At 48.8% G+C, this 24,425-nt stretch overlaps 6 protein-coding genes across 8 annotated transcripts in view; 3 read left to right on the top strand and 3 right to left on the bottom strand.

Moving 5' to 3' along the window:
* Nucleotides 1–189: 189 nt before the first annotated feature.
* On the top strand, nt 190–1,952 carry LOC125019453 (RNA/RNP complex-1-interacting phosphatase-like). Its single transcript, XM_047604229.1, has 2 exons — nt 190–1,582; nt 1,813–1,952. The coding sequence occupies exon 1, from the start codon at nt 599–601 to the stop codon at nt 1,568–1,570; it is 972 nt and encodes a 323-aa protein (XP_047460185.1). The 5' UTR covers nt 190–598; the 3' UTR covers nt 1,571–1,582; nt 1,813–1,952.
* Nucleotides 1,714–11,278, bottom strand: dnai2b (dynein, axonemal, intermediate chain 2b). Of its 3 annotated transcripts, none has more exons than XM_047604221.1 (12): nt 10,513–11,278; nt 9,533–9,694; nt 8,639–8,760; nt 7,617–7,759; nt 7,426–7,539; nt 7,039–7,178; nt 6,834–6,956; nt 6,540–6,763; nt 5,970–6,105; nt 5,427–5,573; nt 1,965–2,177; nt 1,714–1,823 (listed from the first exon to the last, which is right to left on the bottom strand). In XM_047604221.1, the coding sequence occupies exons 1-12, from the start codon at nt 10,693–10,695 to the stop codon at nt 1,776–1,778; spliced, it is 1,755 nt and encodes a 584-aa protein (XP_047460177.1). In that variant the 5' UTR covers nt 10,696–11,278; the 3' UTR covers nt 1,714–1,775. The 3 variants fall into 3 exon arrangements, with proteins under 3 accessions (XP_047460177.1, XP_047460178.1, XP_047460179.1); XM_047604222.1 differs by lacking the exon at nt 10,513–11,278 and adding an exon at nt 10,018–10,069; XM_047604223.1 differs by lacking the exon at nt 10,513–11,278 and having other exon boundaries at nt 9,427–9,576.
* A 353-nt stretch (nt 11,279–11,631) lies between these two features.
* LOC125019451 (zinc finger protein 391-like) lies at nt 11,632–14,832 on the top strand. The gene is made up of 2 exons (XM_047604228.1): nt 11,632–12,206; nt 12,605–14,832. The coding sequence occupies exons 1-2, from the start codon at nt 11,813–11,815 to the stop codon at nt 13,711–13,713; spliced, it is 1,503 nt and encodes a 500-aa protein (XP_047460184.1). The 5' UTR covers nt 11,632–11,812; the 3' UTR covers nt 13,714–14,832.
* A 417-nt stretch (nt 14,833–15,249) lies between these two features.
* LOC125019448 (gastrula zinc finger protein XlCGF57.1-like) lies at nt 15,250–19,498 on the top strand. Its single transcript, XM_047604225.1, has 2 exons — nt 15,250–16,497; nt 17,285–19,498. Exons 1-2 carry the CDS (start codon nt 16,449–16,451, stop codon nt 18,820–18,822), a joined length of 1,587 nt encoding a protein of 528 aa, XP_047460181.1. The 5' UTR covers nt 15,250–16,448; the 3' UTR covers nt 18,823–19,498.
* LOC125019449 (gastrula zinc finger protein XlCGF57.1-like) lies at nt 19,481–22,347 on the bottom strand. Its single transcript, XM_047604226.1, has 2 exons — nt 22,111–22,347; nt 19,481–21,178 (listed from the first exon to the last, which is right to left on the bottom strand). Exons 1-2 carry the CDS (start codon nt 22,283–22,285, stop codon nt 19,911–19,913), a joined length of 1,443 nt encoding a protein of 480 aa, XP_047460182.1. The 5' UTR covers nt 22,286–22,347; the 3' UTR covers nt 19,481–19,910.
* Nucleotides 22,348–23,637: 1,290 nt separating this feature from the next.
* The window catches only part of LOC125020361 (zinc finger protein 32-like), a 5,429-nt gene continuing 4,641 nt past the window's right edge, over nt 23,638–24,425 (bottom strand). Inside the window, exon 3 of the mRNA XM_047605683.1 lies at nt 23,638–24,425. This exon is cut by the window's right edge and continues 532 nt beyond it. Within this exon, the coding sequence (XP_047461639.1) occupies nt 24,167–24,425 (259 nt within the window). The 3' untranslated portion in view covers nt 23,638–24,166.

The raw sequence follows: 24,425 nt of genomic DNA, 5'->3' as shown, positions 1-24,425 counted from the left end.
ATATCATTATATCATATAGTTGGAATAAAGAAAATGTTTTACGTTCATTAGAGCACGAAGACGGAAATAAAGAAAACATTACTTTAAAAACCCCTCGGCTGATGGAAATTGCAGTAAAACGCCGTAGAAGAAGAAGCAGAAGGACAACAACGACGTCATATCCGGTGTCAGCTAACTGCTAACTGCTAACCGTCGGTTAAAATGTTCAGCCACAACATTCAGTTTATTTATGATTTTACTTTTAATTGATTCTATATATTTTTTAACTGTTCAGTGCTGCTGCACCGGGAACGAGCTCTCAACCAAACTCCATTTAAAAAACGTCCGTTTAGTTGATGTTTATTAAGCTACAGAGATAAATGTCTTTAACCGCATGTGGTCAGGTCTGATCTGAATGGGACGTTACGTTGAATTCAGTTCACAATGTCAGTGTTTCTGTAAAAGTATAAAATAGTTGACCAGTTACTCACTAAACAGGAGGAGATATGAAGTGATTTCTAACGATACAGAAACACCAGTTTAATTTAGTCTCTGAACTGTCGTTTCTTAAATTGAGGACTTTTTGACTGGACTTTGGTGTGAGGGGTTCAGGCCTCTAATGCTGGGCCTGTGTTGGAGTTTTATGTGGAAACTGAGAGGTGGGATCAGAAACCTCCGCTACCTTGGAGCAGCTGAGATGTCTGTCAAACAGAAGAAGAAAACCAAGAAGAAGAAGAGCGGCGTCCCGGACCGGTGGCTGAACTACTGCCCCGTAGGACGGAGGATCCCAGGAACTCGATTCATTGCCTTCAAAGTGCCTTTAAAACCGTCTCTGAACCGCCGGGTCCCGGAGTCGGACTCCTTTGGCCTCTGGGACCTGCTGGACCACGTGGAGAGTCAGAACCAGGAGCTGGGTCTGATCATTGACCTCACCTTCACCTCCAGGTACTACGCTCTGGCGGACGTCCCGCAGTCCTGCTCCTACATCAAGATCCTCACTGAGGGTCACAAGGTCCCGTCCGACGCCGCCATCCTGAGCTTCAAACGCGCCGTGAGACATTTCCTGGAGGACAACCGGGACAACGACCAGCTGATCGGAGTCCACTGCACTCACGGCCTGAACCGCACCGGATACCTGGTCTGCAGGTACCTGATCGACGTGGACGGGCTGGAGCCCAACGAGGCTGTAGAGCTCTTCAACTCCTGCAGGGGGCATCGCATCGAGAGGCGCAACTACCTGGACGACCTGCAGGGCGGCGCCAAGAGGAGCAACCGCGGCATCGACGAGCCGGAGCAGGAGACCACCAGAGGCCTCGCAGGACGGGACAGACGCCCGATTAACACGTCTGGACAAGAGGGACAACCAGTAAAGACGTCTGAACAGGAGGGACAAAAATCCGTCTCCACTCCCAGAGACGAGCGTCCTCCTGGTGACGTCCCACCTGAGACTCAACAATCTGACAAAAGACTGTCTGGTAACCGACGGCGACGTAGAGCTCGCCATCGGCAGAGGACGGACCAGGCGTCCTCTGACAGATGTCCACCTCCACCTGAAGCTCCGCCCACCAACCAGCCGCCCAACGAAGCGTGAAGTTCGTGTCAGGTGTGTTTGACTCTGATTAGTGACTGTCTCCAGGTGAACAGCAGGTTCTGTTAAACAGGACGAGTTCTGCTGGTTCTGTTAAACAGGACGAGTTCTGCTGGTTCTGTTAAACAGGACGAGTTCTGCTGGGCTCCAGCTTGAATTAACAACTTTTATTGAAAACAGTAAAAACTACAGAACAGAAAATAAAGTTTCATCCACTTTCATTTTTCACTTCTTTTTCTTCACAGACGTCTTTTTCCTGGAAAACATCAAGAGACTCGAGTTAGAAAATCATCGTTCACCTCCTCCCTCCTCTCCTCCCCCTCACCTCCTCCCTCCCTCCCTCCCTCCTCCCTCCCTCCCTCCTCACCTCCTCTCCTCCCCCTCACCTCCTCCTTACCTCCTCCCTCCTCTCCCTCCTCCTCAGCTCCGCCTCCACCTGGCTGTGGAAGTCGCTCTCTGCTCTGGCGGCCATCTTGTCGGGGTCGTCCTCCCCCTCCTCCCTCCCGGCCTCCTCCTCCCTGCTCTGCTCAGATCGACTCCTCTCCTTCAGACGGATCTCCCTCTGTCGCGCCTCCAGGATTTTCTCCCTCTTCGTCTCTCGCTCAAACATCTGTGGTCAGAGACGGTTGTTTCCATGGGAACCAGCGATGAACATGTGACGCTTCAGTGACTTAATCATAGTTTCTAATGTGTGAAATTAAAGCTTTACTTCTTCCTCTGTGTTTTTAATCTACCTCATGTTTAGCTGAGAGTCACATGATCGTCCTGATTTTAAATCACAGCTACAGAAATAAGATCTGGAACCAGACCCTGTACGACTGGGTCTGAGCAGGGAATCAAACCTGGGGGGTCAGGTGTGTGTAGGGAGTCAGGTGTAGGCTCAGGTGTGTGGGGGGGGGTCAGGTGTAGGCTCAGGTGTGTGGTCAGGTGTGTGTAGGGTCAGGTGTGTGTGTGTGTGTGTGGGGGGGGGGGGGGGGGGGGGGGGGGGGGGGGTTGAAGTTGTGAGTGATTTGATGTATTTCAGGGTAGAAGCTATTTATTGGTAATTTTCAGTCAGAGGAAGTTTATTTGGACAGAAACTTGTCACTTTATCAATAAAACTTGAAACTGAAAACAGGATGTTGTCATTTTATGTTTGTTAACATTGAATCTGAATCATCTGATCTGGAATCTGAGGGTAATGATGACGTGTTCATCAGAGACCTGTGATCTTTGCTGGTTTTTTTAGAGTGAATCCAGCCAATCAGAGACAGGAGCTCATACTGTCTGAGGCTCGTGCTGAACTGAGCGTGTGCAGATCCAGAATAAGCTTTAAGAAACGTTTCTGTTTTCTCTGCAGAGCTGTGTCTCTCCGTCGGTCTCAGGAGTCACTCGAATAAAAAAGGTCTGAAGCCGGACGACCGACTCAAGGAGACTCTGCCTGGCACCTCGTCCAAAGAGTCCACGTCCAAACCGAACAAAGCAGCCAGGGAGGAGGAGGAGGAGGAGGAGGAGGAGGAAACGGCATCTCACTGCTGCAGACTCTGTGGGAAATGCTTTGACCGGACGGGCTTCTTGATGAAACATGTAGAGAAACACTGGAAGGAGAACGACTGTGTGTGCGGTTTGTGCGGTGAACGTCTGGAGTCCAGCGACGGCCTGAGGCTGCACCTTCAGACTCACCGCGACAGCAGCCGGACCTGCGACATCTGTGGAAAAAAGTTCCCGTCGATACGAGCTCAGGAGACGCACCGGAGGCTGCACACCGGAGAGAAACCCTTCAGCTGCCACGTGTGCGGGAAAGGCTTCAACCAGAAAGGCAACATGGTGACGCACATGAGGACCCACTCGGCCGAGAAGCCGTTCAGATGCAGCGTCTGCAGCCGAGAGTTCAGCCACGCCGGCTCCCTGGAGCGACACATGAAGGCCCACGACGGACAGACGCCTTTCCACTGCCACGTCTGCGACAAAGCATTCGCAAAAAGCGTCGAGCTGAGGCAACACATGCGCAGCCACGAGTCGGAGCAGCCGCCCGCCGTCAGGACCAGACGCAGGAAACCCAGCCTGAGTCCTTCCCACTGCTGCAAGGTCTGCGGCAGCGCCTTCCACAACAAGGGGAACTTTGTGCGCCACGCGGAGACGCATTTAAATAGTCCAGATTTCCTCTGCGGCGTCTGTGGGGAGCAGGCCGAGTCCTCAGAGAGTCTGCAGCTCCACATCCAGAGTCACAGAGAAACCAGCAGGATCTGCGACATCTGCGGCGTCAGCTTCAGGGACATGGAGATCCACATGAGGATGCACACGGGCCAGAAACCCTTCAGGTGCAAAGACTGCGGGAAAGACTTCCCCAGGAAAGGCTCCCTGGAGAGACACATGAAGCTGCACGCCGGAGAGAGACCGTACATCTGCGAGTTCTGCGGGAAGACGTTCATAGAAAACGCCGTCCTGAAGAGACACATCAAGAGCCACACGGGCGGCAAACCCAGGATCTACTCCTGCGAGGTCTGTGACAAGAAGTTCACCATGAGCCAACATCTGGATGTGCACAAGCGGATCCACACGGGGGAGAAGCCCTACACCTGCCGGGTCTGCGGGAAGAACTTCAGGCAGATCGGAAACCTGGACTCTCACATGAGGATCCACACGGGAGAGAAGCCGTTCATCTGCAGCCTCTGTGGGAAGAGGTTCCGCCAGAAGATCTCGCTGGAGACGCATGAGAGGTTCCACAAGAAGGACAAATCGTTCAGCTGCCAGCTCTGCAGCAAAGGCTTCGTCCAGAAGATCGACCTGAAGAGACACATGCTGACGCACACTGGGGAGAAACCGTACAGCTGCCGCGTGTGCGGCAAGAAGTACCAGGAGAAACGGTCGGTGGACTCACACATGAAGGTTCACGCTGGAGAACAAGGGGCCAAAGACTCGGCCGCTGTGACTCCCAACCAGAAACGACAGGAAGGAGTTCACGCCGACTTCATCCAGCTGTGACCTGCAGCCCAGAGCCACGGCGCCCCCTGCTGCTCAATCCAGAGCCACGGCGCCCCCTGCTGCTCAGCCTCCACACGGGTCTAGTGAAACATCACTTCCTGGTTCCTGGTTCACCATCAGCGCATTCACTCATTCATTCATTCACTCATTCATTCATTCATCCATTCACTCATTCATTCATTCATCCATTCATTCATTCATTCATTCACTCATTCATTCATTCATTCATTCACTCATTCATTCATTCATTCATTCATTCATTCACTCATTCATCCATTCACTCATTCATTCATTCATTCACTCATTCATTCATTCATCCATTCACTCATTCATTCATTCATCCATTCATTCACTCATTCATTCATTCATTCATCCATTCACTCATTCATTCACTCATTCACTCATTCACTCATTCATTCATTCACTCATTCATTCATTCATCCATTCACTCATTCACTCATTCATTCATTCATTCACTCATTCATTCATTCATCCATTCACTCATTCATTCACTCATTCATTCACTCATTCATTCATTCACTCATTCATTCATCCATCCATTCACTCATTCATTCACTCATTCATTCACTCATTCATTCATTCACTCATTCATTCATTCATTCATCCATTCACTCATTCATTCACTCATTCACTCATTCACTCATTCATTCATTCACTCATTCATTCATTCATCCATTCACTCATTCACTCATTCATTCATTCATTCACTCATTCATTCATTCATCCATTCACTCATTCATTCACTCATTCATTCACTCATTCATTCATTCACTCATTCATTCATCCAGGGAGGGAGTCAGGTGTGGGGGGGGATCAGGTGTGTGTGGGGGGGTCAGGTGTGTGGATGCAGGTGTAGGGGGGGTCAGGCCCTTACCGCAGCCAGCAGGGTCTTCTCATTCTTCTGGAGGGTGGACAGTCCACAGCAGACCTCCAGCAGCGTGGCCTCCCCCAGCTGAGAACCACAGGCCACCAGACGCCCGGAGTCCTGGACCCGGAGGCTGTACAGAGCCGAGTCGCACACCTGACCCGTGACATCAGCAGCAACGACAACAATGAAATTAGCAACGACACAATCACACGAACACAACAACGTCTGTCTTGAAGCCGGGCTTCCTGGGTGAATCGCCACGGTAACGTACGCTAACCCCCCCACAGACTGTAGAAAAGTGGACACCATGACGGCCCATCAATGCTAGTGGAGCTCCGCCCCCTGACACCTGTCTGTCATGTGGAAAAACAGGAAGTGACGTCATAATGAAGCAGCCGTGAAGGAGAAAAACCCAACTTTCCTATTTCTTTATAACTGGAGGAGGTGGAGCTGAATTCAGCTTTAACCAATCAGCACAGAGCTGATCACAGTCTGGATCCATTTTTCTACAGTCCATGTCCAGACCTGATTACCAGAGACTAGAGGCACCTTGAGACTCAGCATGGGGTCGCTCTGTTTGAACAGGATGTCCCAGACGTCCAACACACCGTCCATCTTCACGGTGAAGAAGACGGACGGTCTGACTGGACTCCAGCAGGCGTCCATCAGGTAGGACGTCTGGTACCTGCAGCAAAGCGTCCAACGTGAAGACCAATCACACATCAGTTGGCGTAACGGGAAAAGACACGGCCCACAGTGATCAGATTAATGATGATCAGATTAATGACAATAAAATGAATAATTATCAGATTAATGATGATCAGATTCATTATTATCAGATTAATAATAATCAGATTAATGATAAACAAATTAATAATGATCAGATTAATGATAATAAGATTAATAATAATCTGATTAATGATAATAAAATGAATAATTATCAGATTAATAATAATCAGATGAATAATTATCAGATTAATAATAATCAGATTAATGATAAACAAAAATAATGATAAACAGATGAATAATTATCAGATTAATAATAATCAGATTAATGAGGTCAGAATGAGACCGATCAGTGAAGTGATAAGACAAGGACAGAGGTGTCTTTCTTCTTACTTGGTCCACATGATGGAGGACTCCTTGATGTCCTCAGACCAGATTCGAGCCGTCCAGTCTCCGACCGTGAGGAAGTTCTTGGGGAAGAATGGGTTCCTGTGCAGAGCGTAGACGGGTCCGTGGTGTCCGTCGTACGTACAGACGATCTTCTCGGCCGGCGTCTTGGCCTTCCTGTTACAGGACACCACCACGCCCTGCTCCGTCCCCACCATGAACTTAGTGGGCTGGACACACAGGACAGAGACACTCAGAGACATGTCCCACCCTTTAGTCTGAACTTGGACACCCACGCACCATGGTGGACTCAAACTCCAGAGAGATGGCTCCGAAAGCCCGGTCCAGGTTCCCCTCACGACCCGGGTCCAGAACCAGACGGTCCGTGGGTTCACTCAGTTTACGGACGTCCCACCACAGGACCTGAGACGGACGGAGACAGAGACGGGGTTATGTCCAATTACATTTCATTTGTACTGAGTCTACCTGTCCCCCTTCAGTCCACCTGTCCATCAGTGGAAGCAGAGAAGGCGTCTGTCCCGGTCTTGGACTGAAGCCAGATGATCTTGTAGACCGGGTCTCTGTGACTCTGTTCTACAGAGGACAGCTCCACCGGCTGGCTTCCTCTTCGGGTGTCCCAGTACGCTGAAACAAGCACACCTGGCCGTTAAGACCTGGACCAGTCTGGGTCAACGTAGACCTGAACCAGTCTGGGTCAATGTAGACCTGGACCAGTCTGGGTCAACATGAATCTGGACCTGTCCTGGTCAATGTAGACCTGAACCAGTCTGGGTCAACGTAGACCTGGACCAGTCTGGGTCAACGTAGACCTGAACCAGTCTGGGTCAACGTAGACCTGGACCAGTCTGGGTCAACGTAGACCTGAACCCACCGATCTGCCCGTTGTAGCAGCCTCCGACCAGCGTGTGGCAGTCTTTGGGGTTGTAGTCCAGACAGACCAGGGCAGAGGGCGGCTTCAGAGTCGTCTCTGGTCGGTTGGGGTTCTCTGAAACGGAAACATCAGTCACAGATCAACGTAGAGGTGTCCTGAGATGTCCTGGACCAGGCGGTCTGTCCACCCACCCACGTCCCAGATGTAGGAGTCCAGACTCATGTCTCTGGACGATCTCTGGAACTCGAGGCAGGAGTAGGCGGCCGCCAACTTCCTGCCTCCGTCAGGATGCCAGGACAGGCCAGTGACGGAGCGCTTCACCTCGGTAGGATCCCTGAGACACAGGAAAGCTACTGTTAGCTGGAGGCTAGGAAGAGCTACCATTAGCTGGAGGCTAGGAAGAGCTACTATTAGCTGGCAGGCTAAGAGGAGAGCTACTGTTAGCTGGAGGCAAGGAAGAGCTACAATTAGCTGGAGGCAAGGAAGAGCTACAATTAGCTGGTAGGCTAAGAGGAGAGCTACTGTTAGCTGGAGGCTAGGAAGAGCTACTATTAGCTGGAGGCTAGGAAGAGCTACTGTTACCTGGAGACTAGGAAGAGCTACTGTTAGCTGGAGGCTAAGAGGAGAGCTACTGTTAGCTGGAGGCTAAGAGGAGAGCTACTGTTAGCTGGAGGCTAAGAAGAGTTACTATTAGGTGGAGGCTAGGAAGAGCTACTGTTAGCTGGGAGGCTAGGAAGAGCTACTGTTAGCTGGAGGCAAGGAAGCATTACTGTTAGCTGGAGGCTAGGAAGCGCTACTGTTACCTGGAGACTAGGAAGAGCTACTGTTAGCTGGAGGCTAGGAAGAGCTACTATTAGGTGGAGGCTAGGAAGAGCTACTATTAGCTGGGAGGCTAGGAAGAGCTACTTTTAGCTGGAGGCTAGGAAGAGCTACCATTAGCTGGAGGCAAGGAAGCATTACTGTTAGCTGGAGGCTAGTATAAGCTGCTATTAGCTGGTAGGCTAAGAGGAGTGCTACGGTTAGCTGGAGGCTAGTATGAGCTACTGTTAGCTGGAGGCTAATATGAGCTACTATTAGCTGGTAGGCTAGGAAGAGCTACCATTAGCTGGAGGCTAGGAAGAGCTACTATTAGCTGGAGGTTAGTATGAGCTACTGTTAGCTGGAGGCTAGTATAAGCTACCATTAGCTCTGCTAGCTGTGAGCTCAGCTCTACCTGAAGACGTTGATGGTCTTAGCGGACGGCGGTTCCTGACTTTCGTCCACCTCGTCCTCGTCCTGGAAGTATTCCTGGTAGATGTCCACAGCGTTGTTCTGGCGGATGCAGTGTTCCATCAGCTGGACACAGAACCATTAAGCTAAGCTAACATCTCATCTCATTAACTCTTAACATGAGCAGCATTATTACACTATTTACAGGTTCATAACCCAGGTCCACCTGCAGCTCAAACCCTCTATAATCCAATGTTCCTCTTGTTTATATATTTATCATTCATACACTTTTTACTCTTGATATTTGATGTTTTCCTTTCTACACAAAGGTTTTCTTGGTCTTAATCAGGTCCCTGATGGAAGCTGCCAATGAGCGTCCCCAGAAATCTAGGAACCAGTGAGAAAAGTTAAATAAAGAGGAATAAATGAGCAGTGACACCATCTTTCCATCAGCAGAGGAAGCAGCAGAGACAAGTGGAGGCTGCAGCTGCATCAGAGACTCAAACAGAACCTGAGCCTGGGGAACGTTTGTCTTCTGCTAACTGACCTCTAGTTTCCAGGGTTCTCATGTGCAATGCATTGTGGGAAATGTAGTGGTGATCAGATGAATCCAAATAAAGGTAATATGGATACAATGTTAACGTAATGAGATCGATGCTGAAGTTTCTCTGTTGGATGACTGCAGCGTTTTCATTAACCATGTGACTGTGTTTAACTAAAAGATGCTGCAGTTACACAAAAGCTCGTTTCACGTGTAAAAACGTTTGTTATAATAAAGTATTTTCTACTTACTGATACTGGGGTTCTGGGTGGTACTGGTTCTGTGTCTACGGGTCTTTGGGTCGAGGCAGAATCTATCGGTGGGACATTTTATTAAAGAGATGGAGGTGGATCTTACGCTGCCCAGCTGCAGGATGCTGTTCATGTAGCTCTCGTCTTTCTCCACCTTCTTCCTGAAGCGGATGGTTTGTTCCATCTCGTTGGGGTTGATGTCCTTGGGCCACCCCCCCTCCACATGGTTTATCCCACAGCTGCTGGACTCAAAGCGCTCGGTGTTCACCTGGAAACAAGCAGCACACCTTTCATCAGCTGATGGTTCACACCAGGTTAATAAACACGGTCGTTGTCTTCAGTCTTCAAACCGTGGACGTAAACAACCAACAACATCTGTTTCACAGCTGGATTTAGTTCAACTCTTATTCATCTTTACTCTGGAACCATAAGAAACACTGAAGCTTCAAGATCTGAGTCAAACAACAGTCAACTTTTATTTGGTCTCACCTGGCCTAACCCATCTGTATACAGTCCATGGTCTGTCCCATCGGTCCCCCAGTCCCCCCCTGGTCCCCAGGACTGGTCTCTCCCGGTCCCCCCCGGTCTCACCTGGTGCTCGGACATTTCCCTGCAGGCCTGGAGCGGCTGCTCCCTGCTGGCCCCCTGGTCTCTCCTGGTCTTTCCTGGTCCCCCCTGGTCTTTCCTGGTCCCCCCCGGTCCCCCCTGGTCCCCCCTGGTCTTTCCTGGTCCCCCCCCTGGTCCCCCCCGGTCCCCCCCCGGTCCCCCCCCCCCCTGGTCTTCACCTGGTCCTCCGGTCCCCCCACCTGGTCGCCCCCGTTCCCCCCGGTCCCCCCTGGTCTCTCTGTCCCCCCCTGGTCCCCCCGGTCCCCCCCGGTCCCCCCGGCCCCCCTGGTCTCACTGGTGCTCGGACTCTCCCTGCGGCTGGGCGGCTCTCCTGCTGGCCCGGTCTTCTGTCTTCTGGTCCCCCCGTCCCTCTGGTCCCCCCTGGTCCCCCCCGTTCCCCCCTGGTCCCCCCCGGTCTCTCCTGGTCCCCCCCCCTGGTCCCCCCGGCCCCCCCGGTCCCCCCGGCCCCCCTGGTCTCACCTGGTGCTCGGACATCTCCCTGCAGGCCTGGAGCGGCTGCTCCCTGCTGGCCCTGCGGGTGAACTGCAGCCCCAGCTCCGGGTCCGGAGGAACGTCCACCAGCAGCTCCGCCGGCCGGTCCGAGAACAGACACTGGCGGCCGAACTCGCTGCGGAGCTTCGTGTAAACGTGGACGATCTCCATCTTCACCGTTAAACCTCCGTTAAAGCTCCGTTAAACCTCCGTTAAACCACCGGAGCGTCGTCCTCTCTCTCTCTCTAACGGTATCCTAGCAACGATGTTGGTGCGGCGGTATCCTAGCAACGGCGACAACTTCCGGGTCAACACAAAAAGTTAACCTTTAGCTTTAAGCTAGCTCCCGGTCACGAACAGTTTCCTGGAGATTTAATTTATCGAACTTACTATAACTATAAATAACAGCATTTCAGTTCAATTCATTTTTATTTAAATGGCCTCAATAACATCACCAAGTGTCTCAAGACTCTGGTCTGAAACCTCCAGAGCAGCGGCAAGGACCAGAACCAGAACCAGAACCAGAACCAGGACCAGAACCAGGACTAGAACCAGAACCAGAACCAGGACCAGAACTAGAACCAGAACCTGATCTAGAACCAGAACCTCATATGGAAGGACCCGTCCTCCCAAGAGGATGATTTATTGAGAAACATCTGAATATATAAGTTGGTGTAGTAATAATACAATCATTTTATTTATCCCCGCAGGGAAACAGTTTTGTCGAAGGTAACAGTCCCACCTGGTCCCTCCTGGTCCCCCCTGGTCCCCCTGATCTCACCTGGTCCCTCCTGGTCCCTCCTGGTCCCCCTGATCTCACCTGGTCCCTCCTGGTCCCCCTGATCTCACCTGGTCCCCCCTAATCTCACCTGGTCCCTCCTGGTCCCTCCTGGTCCCCCTGATCTCACCTGGTCCCTCCTGGTCCCCCTGATCTCACCTGGTCCCCCCTAATTTCACCTGGTCCCTCCTGGTCCCTCCTGGTCCCCCTGATCTCACCTGGTCCCTCCTGGTCCCCCTGATCTCACCTGGTCCCTCCCGGTCCCTCCTGGTCCCCCTGGTCCCCCTGATCTCACCTGGTCCCTCCTGGTCCCCCTAATCTCACCTGGTCCCTCCTGGTCCCCCCTCCTGGTCCCTCCTGGTCCCCCCTCCTGGTCCAGGTGTCCTGTCCCTTCCAGTCCTCTCCTCGGCTCCTCCAGTCCAGCGGGGGGCGCTGTTGGCGCCTCCGGGAGCGTGTTTCTCTTTGTTCTGCGCGCTGCTCCGCACCGGCTGCGTGCGGAGAAGCCGCAGAATGTGCGCCGTGCAGCTGCTGCGGGCGTCGGTCCACCAGCGGATGAGCGCCGCCGCTGAAGACTTTCTGCTGCGGCTGGAGGAAGGAGAAGAAGCGGCGGAGCTCGCGGCGCTGAGGGCGCTGCTCACCGAGCGGCTGGCGGCGGCTGCGGAGGAGATCGTCGGTCTGTTCGAGGAGACCGTGGCGGAGTACGAAGACCGAGTGGAGCGATCCGAGCGGGAGATCTGCCGCCAGAGGAGGCTGCTCGATGCCGTGCTGAAGCCCCAAGTCCGGCTGCACAGAGCCGCTCAGGCCCCGCTCAGCTCGCCGGGAGGACCCGGAGACAGCAGCGAGCGCACCTCCGCTGGCCTTCACAATAAAAGCCTCTCCAGCCGAGATGGACAAGACGCTCAAGGTGATGATGATGATGACGAGATGAGATGAAGTCACACAAGATAAAGGTTTATTTGTCGCATGGTCAGTGAAATGTATTTTAGTTCCAAGTATACGTGTATATCTGAGAAATATAAAATAAAATAATAAACAAATTAATAAAACAGCTGATTTCAGATAAGATTCAGTTTTATTTATCAAGCATCAGTAATTCAAGTCAATTTTATTTATATGGCGTCAATAACAACACAAATTGTCTCAAGACACTTTACAAACACTGACCTGAAACTTCCAGATCAGCCTGGAAAACAAACTGTTTTTAATATTTACTTCATGTAGTTTGTTTTAAACAAATCAGAACAAATCAAAGTTTCCCTGATTTAAAAGTTATTGACTGAACCAGAATCTTCTTCTTTTCAGCCGGTCCTCCAGAGAAAGAAGAAGAAGAAGAAGTGCCTCAGAACCCGGGTTCGTGTGGACCCCCCATCAAAGAGGAGCAGCTTGAAGGTCTCCATGAGGATGAGATCACCAAGTTCACCTTCAGTCCTGTGAAGACTGAGGATGAGGAGGAGGAAGCTCAGTCCTCACAGCTTCATCCCAGAGACTCAGAGAGGGGACAGGACTGTGGAGGACCAGGACCAGAACCAGGACCAGGACCAGGACTAGATGGACATTTGCAGCCTGTGAGTGAAGACAATTCTCTGGAATCGACTGAAACCGATGACAGTGACTGTGACTGGACTCAAACTAAGGAGGACGTGAAGGACAGCGATGTCCCCGAGAGCGACGCTGGCTCGTCCACCAAGGAGAGACCTTTCCCCTGCTCTTACTGCGGGAAACGATTCAGCCTGAAGGGAAACCTGAACAGACACGTCCGAGACCACACGGGCGAGCGGCCGTTTCCCTGCACAGACTGTGAGAAATCCTTCAAAGACAGCGGCTCGCTGACGGCTCACATGCGGTGTCACACCGGAGAGCAGCCGTACAGCTGCTTGTTCTGCGGGAAGAGCTTCAGCGGGAGAGGAAACATGACGAGACACATGAGGATCCACACGGGAGAGAAACCGTTCAGCTGCTCCGTGTGCAGCAAAAGCTTCCACGTGAAAGAGCATCTGAACAGACACATGAAGTATCACACGGGGGAGAAACCGTTCAGCTGCTCCGTGTGTGGAAAAGGCTGCGCCCAGAAAACAGACTTGAAAAAACACATGAGAGTCCACACAGGAGAGAAACCGTTCAGCTGCCCCTTCTGTGGGAAGTGCTGCGCTGAAAAAGGAGACCTGACCAAACACATGAGAGTTCACACGGGGGAGAAACCGTTCAGCTGCAACGTCTGTGGGAAAAGCTGCGCCCAGAAAGGAAGCCTGAAGATCCACATGCGAGTCCACACCGGAGAGAAACCCTTCAGCTGCTCCGTCTGTGGGAAATGTTTCACGGTGACGGGGCATCTGAAGAGACACATGAAGCTGCACGCAGCCGACAGTCAGACCGAGTCTGCAGAGTCCCAGGAGCCAGTGAACACATCATGACGCTCATCGTGGGAAACAGGAGGCACATGTGAACACACCGTCCTGAAAGAGATCAGCCTCCATGAACTTATCGTGTTAAAGATGAGGCCGAGCTGAGTGGATTCACGCTTCAGCAGATTCTGCTTCATTATTTAAATCATGAACTGATCAAGAATAATATCTGCTGCAATTTAAATCCAGAACCTGAAGCTCATCGGTCGGTTTGTGTCATGGTTCTTCAGAACTTCTGACCCAGAGCTGACGAGGCGTAAAAAATGTTTCTGGAATATTTAAGTCGGATAATCTGCAGTTTGTCCCAGAGCTGAGTCTGTCAGGCTGTGATTGGACGATGTCTCTGGCTCCTGTGACTGGTTGGTTGCTTGAACTCATCATAATTCACCTGTGAACTCAACAGGAGACGTTGCGTCTTTGTACAGAAACGTCTGTGGCGTTATGGAAAATTAACACTAAAGAAGAAGAAGACGTCCTGGAAACTTTCAGCTGCTCATCAAATGAGGAACTTATTGATAGATTTATTATTAAATTATTGATCAAATGAAACAAATGTTTATGTTGATGCAGACACACGAGCCAGTGTTACAATAAAACAAGTCATTTCCTGTCTGTTCTGATGCATAAAGTAATAATATAATATTATAATGATTGAGTTGATCAGTGAGAATGAAATCATGCTTTTTGTTTTCAAAGCACTGACTCTGAACTCTATTATGAAACCTGCTTCTTATTTAATGTGAACATAAATAAACTTCATCACTACACGATTCATGGACTGGAACTGTCTTTCTGTTGCCACGGTTACCAAAGCGTTTGAGCCAGCGTTTTCACTTCTAACTGGACCAGAACGTCTTTGTGGGCGTCCATCGTCCCTTTGAACCTTCACCCTGCAGCCAAAGACACGAACCTTTGTCAGCTTTGATAAACTGGGTCCACACTTCGGATCTTAGACCTGAATCAAAGCTCCAGCTACTAAACTTTCCTCTCAGCAAAGATCTGAATCTAAAGTCACTGGAAATAGTGTTCCCTGATGTAAATAGAATCAACAATGTGCGTACGTTTCTATATCATTCATTGTCAAATTTCAAATGTTCTGAAAGTAATAGCCCACACTTTTAAAATACCAATAAACCTGAACTTATAGAACTACAATCCATTTGATTGTCTTGGCCACTGATGATGCTCCTGATGTATTAACAAGATTAGCAGTGTATGCACGAAGGATTTATCTTTTATTAACCATTTAAAGCCTGAAGGATCCGTCAAAGCAGCCAATTTTGAATCATCGTAACTCACAGTTGTTTCACCATTAACAATATTCAAAGTGTGGCAGAACACTGGGACGTTGTGCTTTTGTCTGGAAGACCTTCGTGACATCTCAAGGATATAACGAACTTCGTTTTTACAAACACATTCCTCCAAACAACTCTCTCTTCCTGGGGCTCCGTGATCGTGCATCGCTCCCATTGACTGTATATAGACTGTTACACTACAGCTGCTCCCATTGACTGTATATAGACTACTACACTACAGCCATTGACTGTATATAGACTATTACCCTACAGCTGCTCCCATTGACTGTATATAGACTACTACACTACAGCAACACATTCTAAAGTTTTACTTGTAAATTCACATTTTCAAAATATAAACAAAACTATTTCAGAGTTCAACCAAAATCAAAATCAAATGACATATTTCAGACAAAACCCAAACAAGTCTGTGCCAAAGAATGTATGTTCGAAAAAGACGAAGGACGAGGAGACGGAGAGAGAAGGGAACGGAGGTTAACAATCCACAGACTGGAGGCAAGTCCTGGTTTTAGTCCCGGTTCTAGTCCTGGTTCTAGTCCTGGTTTTAGTCCCGGTTCTAGTCCTGGTTTTAGTCCCGGTTTTAGTCCCGGTTCTAGTCCTGGTCCCAGTCCTGGTCCCAGTGTTCCCATCTAAGGCTCCAGAGGACACAGTCTGACTTCCCGTGTTGTTTCCTTTTCATCGCTCGGCTCATATGTCAGTTCTTTAAACTGTTTGTAGGTAATCGTACTGTTTCTTCTCTAGACTCCCTGTTTCCTGTTGTCTCCTATTGTCTCAGCCCACAGTAGAGTAGTAGTAGTAGTAGCAGTCTACACTTCACCATGTTCTCTGCCTCGCTGCTAATAAACCAGACTTAACACCGTGTTTCTATTGTCTGTGGAGCCTGATCCACTGTTAGCTTTAGATTAACGTCAGCATGGTCCCAGAAAACAAACACAGATCCAGGATCTGTTCTTTCAGAGCTCTGTGATCTAAAGTCTTCAGTCACTTTTAAATCCTCAAGTCTGAACATTGAACGGTGAAACAGAAATTATTTACACTGACAAAGTAACACAAACTACCCAAACTACAGGCATTCAAACACTCATTAAACTCTTTCCTTCATCATTTCAAAGAAAATCAACTCCTCCAACATAAAAGCAGATCCGGTTCTCCTTCACCTTCACAATAAAAGTTTCTTATTCTTCTCCGGTGTTTATTATCGAACACTCGTCGACTTTACTCCACAAAAAACTAATTAATGAGCACAAGCTGCTCAGGCTCCAGATTCTCAAACCCAGAAGATTTATTTATTTATTTATTTATGTCCCGGAAGTATTTTATTTTTTAAAGAAAAATGTCCCGGAAGTGCTTCAGGTGAACAGAGAGAAGCTAAGAGACAACAACTAAAAGAGCAAATCTTAGAACCGTGGAGGGTTCGGTTCGGCAGCGATGGACCGACAGGAAGATCCGAACCCGGAAACCAAGCTGGAAGGAGAAGGTTCGTTTCATCTGTACCGGAAACAGCTGAACTGAGCTAAGCTAACGCCAGGCTAAGCTAACGCCAGGCTAAGCTAACGTTAGCTAAACAGTTCCTCCACAGACAGAAGGAGATTTTACTTTTCTTTGTTAGATTAACAGATAATAACAGGACGGAAACTGAGAGTAAACAACAACAAATGATACAAACGGACAAATCCGTCATTCACAACAAACTACTAACTTTACAGCTGATCCATCAATAAAATGATTAAAATCAGATTCAGATCCAGAAAACTTCATTTTTCCGAAGGGAGGAAATTTAAGGCACAAACGAGCAGCGTGACGTGAAAGTACGAGACACTTTAAAGGAGAAATACAACAATACAACACAACCTTCATCCAAATATCTATATATATACAACATAATGTTTCCAGCTGGTTGTGAAGGATGTAAACATGACTGAACAGGTGTGATCAGAGATTCTTTACTTACTTACAGCTGCTTCCATTCGTTCACCTTTATTCAGTTCTATGAGAATCAGATTCACTTTATTGACTCCAGGGAAATTACTTCTTTTATCACCAGTTCCTACTAAACGTCTACTAGTGTTCAGGACTAAAAGCAATAATATATGAAAGATTAATGTGAACGTCTTTGAAAAATATCTTATGTTCTCTGATAAATGTGTGAAATCTTCTCCAGCCAATAAGATGTGAGATACGATGCTGAACAATGATGTCATCGCTGTCGTCATGGTGAAACCTGTCAAACAGTAAAGTTTTATATCCACCTGTCTGCGTTTCAGTTTTACCCTCAGACATCAGAAAAGTGATTGTCGGTGAAGACGAAGAGGAGGAGAACCAGGAGGAGAACCAGGAGGAGAACCAGCGTGGTCCTCCCATCAAAGAGGAGCAGGAGGAGGTGTGGAGCAGCCAGGGAGGTCTGCAGGGAGGTCTGCAGGAGGCCCAGATCACCACGTTCACCTTCAGTCCAGTGAAGAATGAGGACGATGAGGAGGAAGCTCAGTCCTCACAGCTTCACCCCACAGACTCTGAGGGGGGGCGGGTGAAAACCGAAGCTGGGGGAGGAGGTCTGGGCTCAGGATCAGACTCCTCGGACACAGAGATCAGTGACGGAGACTGGGACCAGAGCGTCCAGACTCCGTCAGCGTCAGGTTCTCTGAAGCACAAAGAACTGAGTGTGATCGACATCAACTGTAACGTGGAGCGGTCGTTCAGCTGCTCCGAGTGTGGACAGAGGTTCGGCCGCAAACCTCACCTGAAAGCTCACATGAGGATTCACACGGGGGAGAAACCCTTCAGCTGCTCCTTCTGCGGGAAGAGATTTTCTCAGAAGGGAAACTCCATCAGCCACATGAGGCTTCACACGGGAGAGAAACCGTTCAGCTGCTCCGTCTGCAACAAGAGCTTCAGATACAGCGGCGACGTGAGCCGACACATGAGGATCCACACGGGGAAGAAGAAGAAGGACAGAGACACCGTCGCCGCCGACGTTCAGGCGGCAAACGAACGACTGGACCTGGACAGAGACTCGCGTCTCCGAGCTGCTGCTGACGTCCAACCTGAGACTAAAGTGGGAGACGAGTCCACGGAGCAGCACGAAGACACGTCTCTGGGTCAGAAGGACTCGTTCAGCTGCTCCAGGTGCTCGAGAAGCTTCTGCCGCAGAGATCACCTGATGAGCCACATGAGGACGCACACGGGAGAGAAACCGTTCAGCTGCTCCGTCTGTGAGAAGCGGTTCAGCTGCAGCGGGAACATCCTGGCTCACATGAGAGTCCACACGGGGGAAAAGCCCTTCGAGTGCTCGTTCTGTGGGAAGAGCTTCAGCCAGAAAGGAACTCTGCAGCTGCACGAGAGGATTCACACGGGAGAGAAACCCTTCAGCTGCCCGTTCTGCCACAAAAGCTTTGCTCATAAAAGACGGATGACGCTGCACATGTCCGTCCACACCGAGGAGAAACGCTTCCGCTGCTCCACCTGCGACCGAAGATTCACCTGGTACACGCAGCTAAAGACTCACAAGTGTGTCAGGGACACGTCGCAGCCTCGTCGGACGGAGACCAAGCTTCCTCCCAAGGAGACGTTCAGCTGCTCTGAGTGCGGGAAGAAGTTCAGCCTGAAGGGAAACCTGAAGACACACATGAGGATCCACACAGGAGAGAAACCGTTCAGCTGCTCCACCTGCGGGAAAAGCTTCAAACAAAACGTCCATCTGACCGAACACATGACCATTCACACCGGAGAGAAACTCTACAAGTGCAGCGTCTGTGGGAAAGGATTCAACAAGAAGCTGCTCGTCAGAAACCACATGTGTGTTTAAGGTTTTACTGAGACGCTGCGTTAAAGAGAAACTACAGATCAGCACGAATGAACAAAATGTCTCTGTGTCTGTCCAGGTCACGGTTCGTCCACACGAAGCCGGAACAAGGACACGAGGATTTGTTGTGTTCAGCTCTGAATGAGGAGAGTTTAGGTTTCTGTCGCCCGAAGGTCACATGACTAATACTCACCTGGACCTGGAGAACCTGCCTCATACATTCATACAAGGCTAACCCTGCTAGCATGCTAGCATGCTAACTGGTCTGCCTGGACTTTCAGGTGGAAAAGAAGCTGCTGAGTTTCTGGAGATCAAATAAAGTTGACATTAAAACGTCACTTTGAACAAACTGTTTTGAAAGCGTGTGTCTGACGTTTGCATTAATAATTCGTCTGAATGAGTCTGGTCACTGTGATGTTTCCTGTAAACATTATTAATGTGATGATCACATGATGCTACGGATTCATCCTGTCACTGAAAGAACAAATCTCATAGACTGTTAAATAAAACGTTCATCAGTTCATCAGCATCATGTGCTGCTGTTTGTTTTTACTATGACGTCATGAATCTGCTTTTATTTCACATGGAAACACTTTTCTGACTTCTGTGAAACACAAAGACACTGAAACAGATTCAGAAAAATAAACCAAATAAATCCATGTTTCTGTCGACACTGAAACGTCTGGTTTATTCAGTCACTGATCAGAAGCAAAAGGGAAAGATTTGCTGTGACATGAATCATGAATGAAAGAAAGTGGAAACACATTTATCTCCAGGTCCACGTGTTGTTGTCATCACTCTGATGCTGGACATGTTTCCCAGTTCAGTCAGAACCAGAACCAGAAAAGACCAAGAACAAACGGTTCAGTCTAAAAACATGAAACGCTGTCTCAGCTTTTAAATCAATGCAACCGATCAGATTCAGACTAAAACAGTCAAACAACACGATTCATTCAGAAACTAACTGAACTTCCATCTGATTTATATTCAGCTCATTCCTTCATGTTTTAAATGTTATTTTAATTAGAAGCTAAGTGTTGTCTCCGTCCTCAGCTTCCTGTCCAAACTGTGTCTCTGTGACATCAGCACCATCAGGTGTCCTCTCTGTGGACGTCCAGGTGTTTGGTCAGACTTCCTTTCTGCCTGTATCTCTTCCCGCACACGGAGCAGCTGAACGGTTTCTCCCCCGTGTGGATCCTCATGTGGACCTTGAGGTTTCCGCTCTCGGTGAAACTCTTCCCGCACACGGAGCAGCTGTACGGTCTCTCTCCCGTGTGGATCTTCATGTGTTTCTGCAGACATCGGTTCCATGAGAAGCTCTTGCTGCAGGTGGAGCAGCTGAACGGTTTCTCTCCGGTGTGAATCCTGACGTGGTCCTTCAGCTGCCACTTGGAGCCGAACCTTTTCCCGCACTCGGAGCAGCCGAACGACTTCATGCAGAGCAAACACCCGCCGGCTTTAGGGTCGTGTCCACAGAAGGAGGCCTGGTCCTCAGACCCCGGTGCTGCTGGTCCTCCCTCAGAGTCTCTGCTGTGACGGAGACACTGGTGTCCAGTCAGCTGGTGAAGCCAGGAGAACCTCTGGTGACAGACTCTGCAGGTGAAGGCAGCCTCTCCTCTATGCACCGACATGTGCTGCTTCAGGTTCCCCCTCTGAGCGTACTTCTTCCCGCACATGGAGCAGCTGAACGGTTTCTCCCCCGTGTGGATCCTCATGTGAACCTTCAGATTTCCGCTTTCATTGAAGGTTTTCCCGCAGGTGGAGCAGCTGAACGGCTTCTCTCCTGTGTGGATCCTCATGTGTTTCTGTAACCGGCTGCTCCATGAGAAGCTCTTCCTACAGACAGGACATCGGTACGGTCTCTCTCCTGTGTGACACCTCATGTGAATCTTCAGATAACACATGGAGCTGAACCTCTTCCCGCACTCAGAGCATCCCAGCAGCCGTAAGCCCAGCTCAGGCTTCACTTCCACAGACACCGGAGTCCTGGCTGGACCTGGACCTGGTCCTGGTCCTGGTCCTGTACCTGGACCTGGACCTGGTCCTGGTCCTGGACCTGGTCCTGGTCCTGGTCCTGGTCCTCCACAGTCCTGTCCCCTCTCTGAGTCTCTGGGATGAAGCTGTGAGGACTGAGCTTCCTCCTCCTCATTCTCAGTCTTCACAGGACTGAAGGTGAACTTGGTGATCTCATCCTCATGGAGACCTTCAAGCTGCTCCTCTTTGATGGGGGGTCCACACGAACCCTGGTTCTCCCCCTGGTTCTCCTCCTGGTTCTCCCCCTGGTTCTCCTCCTGGTTCTCCCCCTGGTTGTTCTCCGGGTTCTCCTCCTTGTAAATCAACTCGTTGGCAGCAGGAAGCTCTGAAAAACAAAAAGTGAAGGAAACAGACTTTATTGAAGCCTTAAAATATTTTCATATCAGAGACACATCAGTAACAGTGAATTGTCCACATCACTGTCTCCTGTCTGTAGAGGACAGTCGGTCTCTAGTGGACGTCCCAGCCTCTGGTTGCTCTGGTTCAGATGAATCTCAGGGTTAATGTGGATTAATTCTGGTTAATCAGGTTAAATCTCTGTTGATGATGAACAGACTCCAGGAAGAAGAGAATAAATCTGCACTGAACGTCTTTCTTTGTCCACCATGTGTCCACATGAATGTGTCCCTGTTGCTACGGAGACAAACTAACTTGTGGACATTGTCCAACCAGAGCTGACGCTTCTTATTGAGAACAGTGTCTCCCAGTGAACAGTGGCTGCAGGAGTGGACACATATTAGCAGCAGCATTGGCAGCTTGTCTTTGTCTTGGTTTGTCTTGGTTTGTCTCCAGCTGTTAGCCGCGTTAGCCCAAGTGCTAGCAGAATCCCCGGCTAACGTATGCTTGGCTTGGTTCATGTGCTGTTTGAAGCTGGAAAGAAAACTCCTTCCTGCAGAGTGTGATGATACTTTATGTGTCTCCACTGGTCCCTCTTGTGTTGTTTATCGCCTCGTCTCACGGTAAAAAATAGAATAAATCAGACACTTCAGCACATACACACTTTTTATATTTTTATGTTTTATATAATATTTTATTCTAGAACCTATGTCCCTGTGTTTCCCATCCTTTGTTAAACTGCTGCAGTTTCTCCTATAGATGAATAAATATTTCTCTGGCCAGAGACGTTCATATTTATTCTGCTGCAGAGTTAAAATTATTAACCAGATTAATCATGACGATGAACTGATCCACGTGAACACGTTCATTTTGACAACACAGCCTGTTAGCATTAGCATTAGCTTAGCCTCCAGCACCAACCTGCTGAGCTGCGCTTCCCTCCAGCTGTTAGCATTAGCTTAGCCTCCGTCTCCTCTTCAAACTCCCTCATGGTTTTCTCCACATGGACCAAGATGTCTTCCACAGCCGCACTTAAACGCAGCCGGACGAACTCCTGCAGAGACTCGAGACTCCTCATCTTCCTCTTCATCCTCATCTTCCTGTTTATTCTCTCATCTCTCCATCCATCCGGCGCTTCCCACAAAACAGGAAGTTACTTCTGTTCATAATTACTTCCGGGTCACGCTTCAAAATAATGGTATTATTTATTTCAATCATCATCAGACTCCGTCTTAAAAGGCTCATATAAAAAACACATATAAATAACACACATATAAATAACACACATAAAAAACACACATAAATAACACACATAAATAACACAGACATTAAACAGAATAAATACACTTAGAAGACACATATATATCTACACACACACACACACACGTGTGTATATATACAGAGAAAGTGTAAATGAAGAGCTCCTCTGTCTCAGTTTGTCCACGTCACTTATTTTAATGGGACAGTTCATATTAATGAACATTTACACATTAATACCAGAGATTATAGTCGTACGACTGTTTTCCAGCTCGAGTCTCATTGGCAGACGAGCATGAAACATGGACACACCCCTACTGTCATTACACAAAACACTTTAATACTGTCATTACACATAACACTTTAATACTGTCATTACACAAAACACTTTAATACTGTCATTACACAAAACACTTTAATACTGTCATTACACAAAACACTTTAATACTGTCATTACACATGACACTTTAATACTGTCACACATGACTGTTCTACACAAAGCCCAACACATTTAAACAAATGAGACACAGTCCCCGTCAGTGGACAAACACATCACAGAGGGTTATGATCACAACGTTTCTTATGGTTCAGTATTAAGGAGTTAATCCAACTGTAGCCAAGAGGGAGATGACTTTTCATCACAGCAGCTCCTGCTCAACGTGAACAGTGTTCAGAGGAAAGAACAACGTAGGCGAACACAACAGAAGACGACGTCTGGAACGAGCTCAGGCAGCAGATGTGTGAGCGAAGCGTCACCTGATTAAGAGTTTGTCACGTGAGAAGACGCAAGGGTTTACCTGGACACAGGTGAACTTTCTCCCAGGTCTCTGGAAACTGAACTGATCATGGTTCATGATGTTTCTAGAAGTCACCTGATTAAATCAGATCGAGGATTGGTGGTGTTTTAAGGGGCGTGGCCTGGATTCTAAGATTAAACATTCACAGAAATGAGACAAAACCTACAAAAGTCCCTCTGGGAAATTTTGAAGAGGCTACGGGAGCTAATGCCGGGGGAACCGTCTCTGTATACATGGGAGTTAGCACAGTTAGCCTACAGTTAGCACAGTTAGCTTATGGTTAGCACAGTTAGCTTACAGTTACTGTAAGATACGGTTTAACTTCTATCACCGAAACAAAACCTGCAACTAATCTAAAGTGAAAATATTTCTGAGGACATTCAGCGAAGCTCAGTCTTGTTGTTTGAAATGTTTTATTTCTACAGGTGATTTTCTCCAGTTGCTTGTAATGGTACAAACTTTTCAAAGTGTTAAATGTTAAATAATGAATCATCTGAAACATGTAGTAAATGTTTTACGTGTTATAACCACTGTTCAGTAGATAAAACACATGACTGATGAATCTAAATGTCTCTGATTGGCCGAAGGACCCGGTTACCAGACTCAAACATCACTGTGAATAAATGACTCTGTTCATTGATCTGTTGGCTTTTCTCCCTGTTTGCTGATGTTCATTCGGTTTGAGCCGTCAGTCGGTCGCTCTCTGAGGCGTTTAAGGACCTGTGCCGCGTCCAAACTCTCCGTTCAGAGTCAGGCTCTGATGGATTCACCTGATGATCGAATCTTTGTCACATATGAAACTGACCAGATTTCATTTGACTTTTAAAAAACAAACCAAACTAAATCTGAGACACTGAATGTTTATTTACAGACGTGAAGAGTTTTGGTTCCTTTATGTCACAGTTCAGCCTGAAACAGCAGCGTCAGCTGTTGCTTTCTCCGACACACTTGTGACTCTTGACCTGCGACTGCCAGGAAAACTTCCTGCCACAGACGCTGCAGCTGAACTGTTTCTGTCCCGTGTGAACGGACGAGTGATAAGTCAGGTTGGCTTTCTGAGAGAAGCTCTTCTCACACATGTCGCAGCTGTAGGGTTTCTCCCCGGTGTGGACGCTCATGTGTTTTTTCAGCCCTCCTCTCTGTGTGAAGCTCTTCTCGCAGGACGAGCAGCTGTAGGGTTTC

The sequence above is a fragment of the Mugil cephalus genome, chromosome 14, assembly GCF_022458985.1.
Source record: "Mugil cephalus isolate CIBA_MC_2020 chromosome 14, CIBA_Mcephalus_1.1, whole genome shotgun sequence".
NCBI lineage: Eukaryota > Metazoa > Chordata > Actinopteri > Mugiliformes > Mugilidae > Mugil > Mugil cephalus.
The sequence above is the reverse complement of the archived record's forward strand: the minus strand, read 5'-3'. Positions and strand labels throughout refer to the sequence as shown.

What these genes read in the sequence shown, in the direction of transcription:
- LOC125019453 (XM_047604229.1), top strand. Translation starts at nt 599, where the DNA reads ATGCTGGGCCTGTGTTGGAGTTTTATGTGGAAACTGAGAGGTGGGATC.
- dnai2b (XM_047604221.1), bottom strand. Translation starts at nt 10,695, where the DNA reads ATGGAGATCGTCCACGTTTACACGAAGCTCCGCAGCGAGTTCGGCCGC. An exon ending in GGGAGATGTCCGAGCACCAG is followed by an intron (nt 9,695 to 10,512) that starts GTGAGACCAGGG and finishes GCTTGTTTCCAG; the next exon opens with GTGAACACCGAGCGCTTTGA. An exon ending in ACCCCATGCTGAGTCTCAAG is followed by an intron (nt 5,574 to 5,969) that starts GTGCCTCTAGTC and finishes GTCACGGGTCAG; the next exon opens with GTGTGCGACTCGGCTCTGTA.
- LOC125019451 (XM_047604228.1), top strand. Translation starts at nt 11,813, where the DNA reads ATGTGCGCCGTGCAGCTGCTGCGGGCGTCGGTCCACCAGCGGATGAGC. An exon ending in AGATGGACAAGACGCTCAAG is followed by an intron (nt 12,207 to 12,604) that starts GTGATGATGATG and finishes TCTTCTTTTCAG; the next exon opens with CCGGTCCTCCAGAGAAAGAA.
- LOC125019448 (XM_047604225.1), top strand. Translation starts at nt 16,449, where the DNA reads ATGGACCGACAGGAAGATCCGAACCCGGAAACCAAGCTGGAAGGAGAA. An exon ending in AACCAAGCTGGAAGGAGAAG is followed by an intron (nt 16,498 to 17,284) that starts GTTCGTTTCATC and finishes TCTGCGTTTCAG; the next exon opens with TTTTACCCTCAGACATCAGA.
- LOC125019449 (XM_047604226.1), bottom strand. Translation starts at nt 22,285, where the DNA reads ATGAGGATGAAGAGGAAGATGAGGAGTCTCGAGTCTCTGCAGGAGTTC. An exon ending in AGGGAAGCGCAGCTCAGCAG is followed by an intron (nt 21,179 to 22,110) that starts GTTGGTGCTGGA and finishes TTTGTTTTTCAG; the next exon opens with AGCTTCCTGCTGCCAACGAG.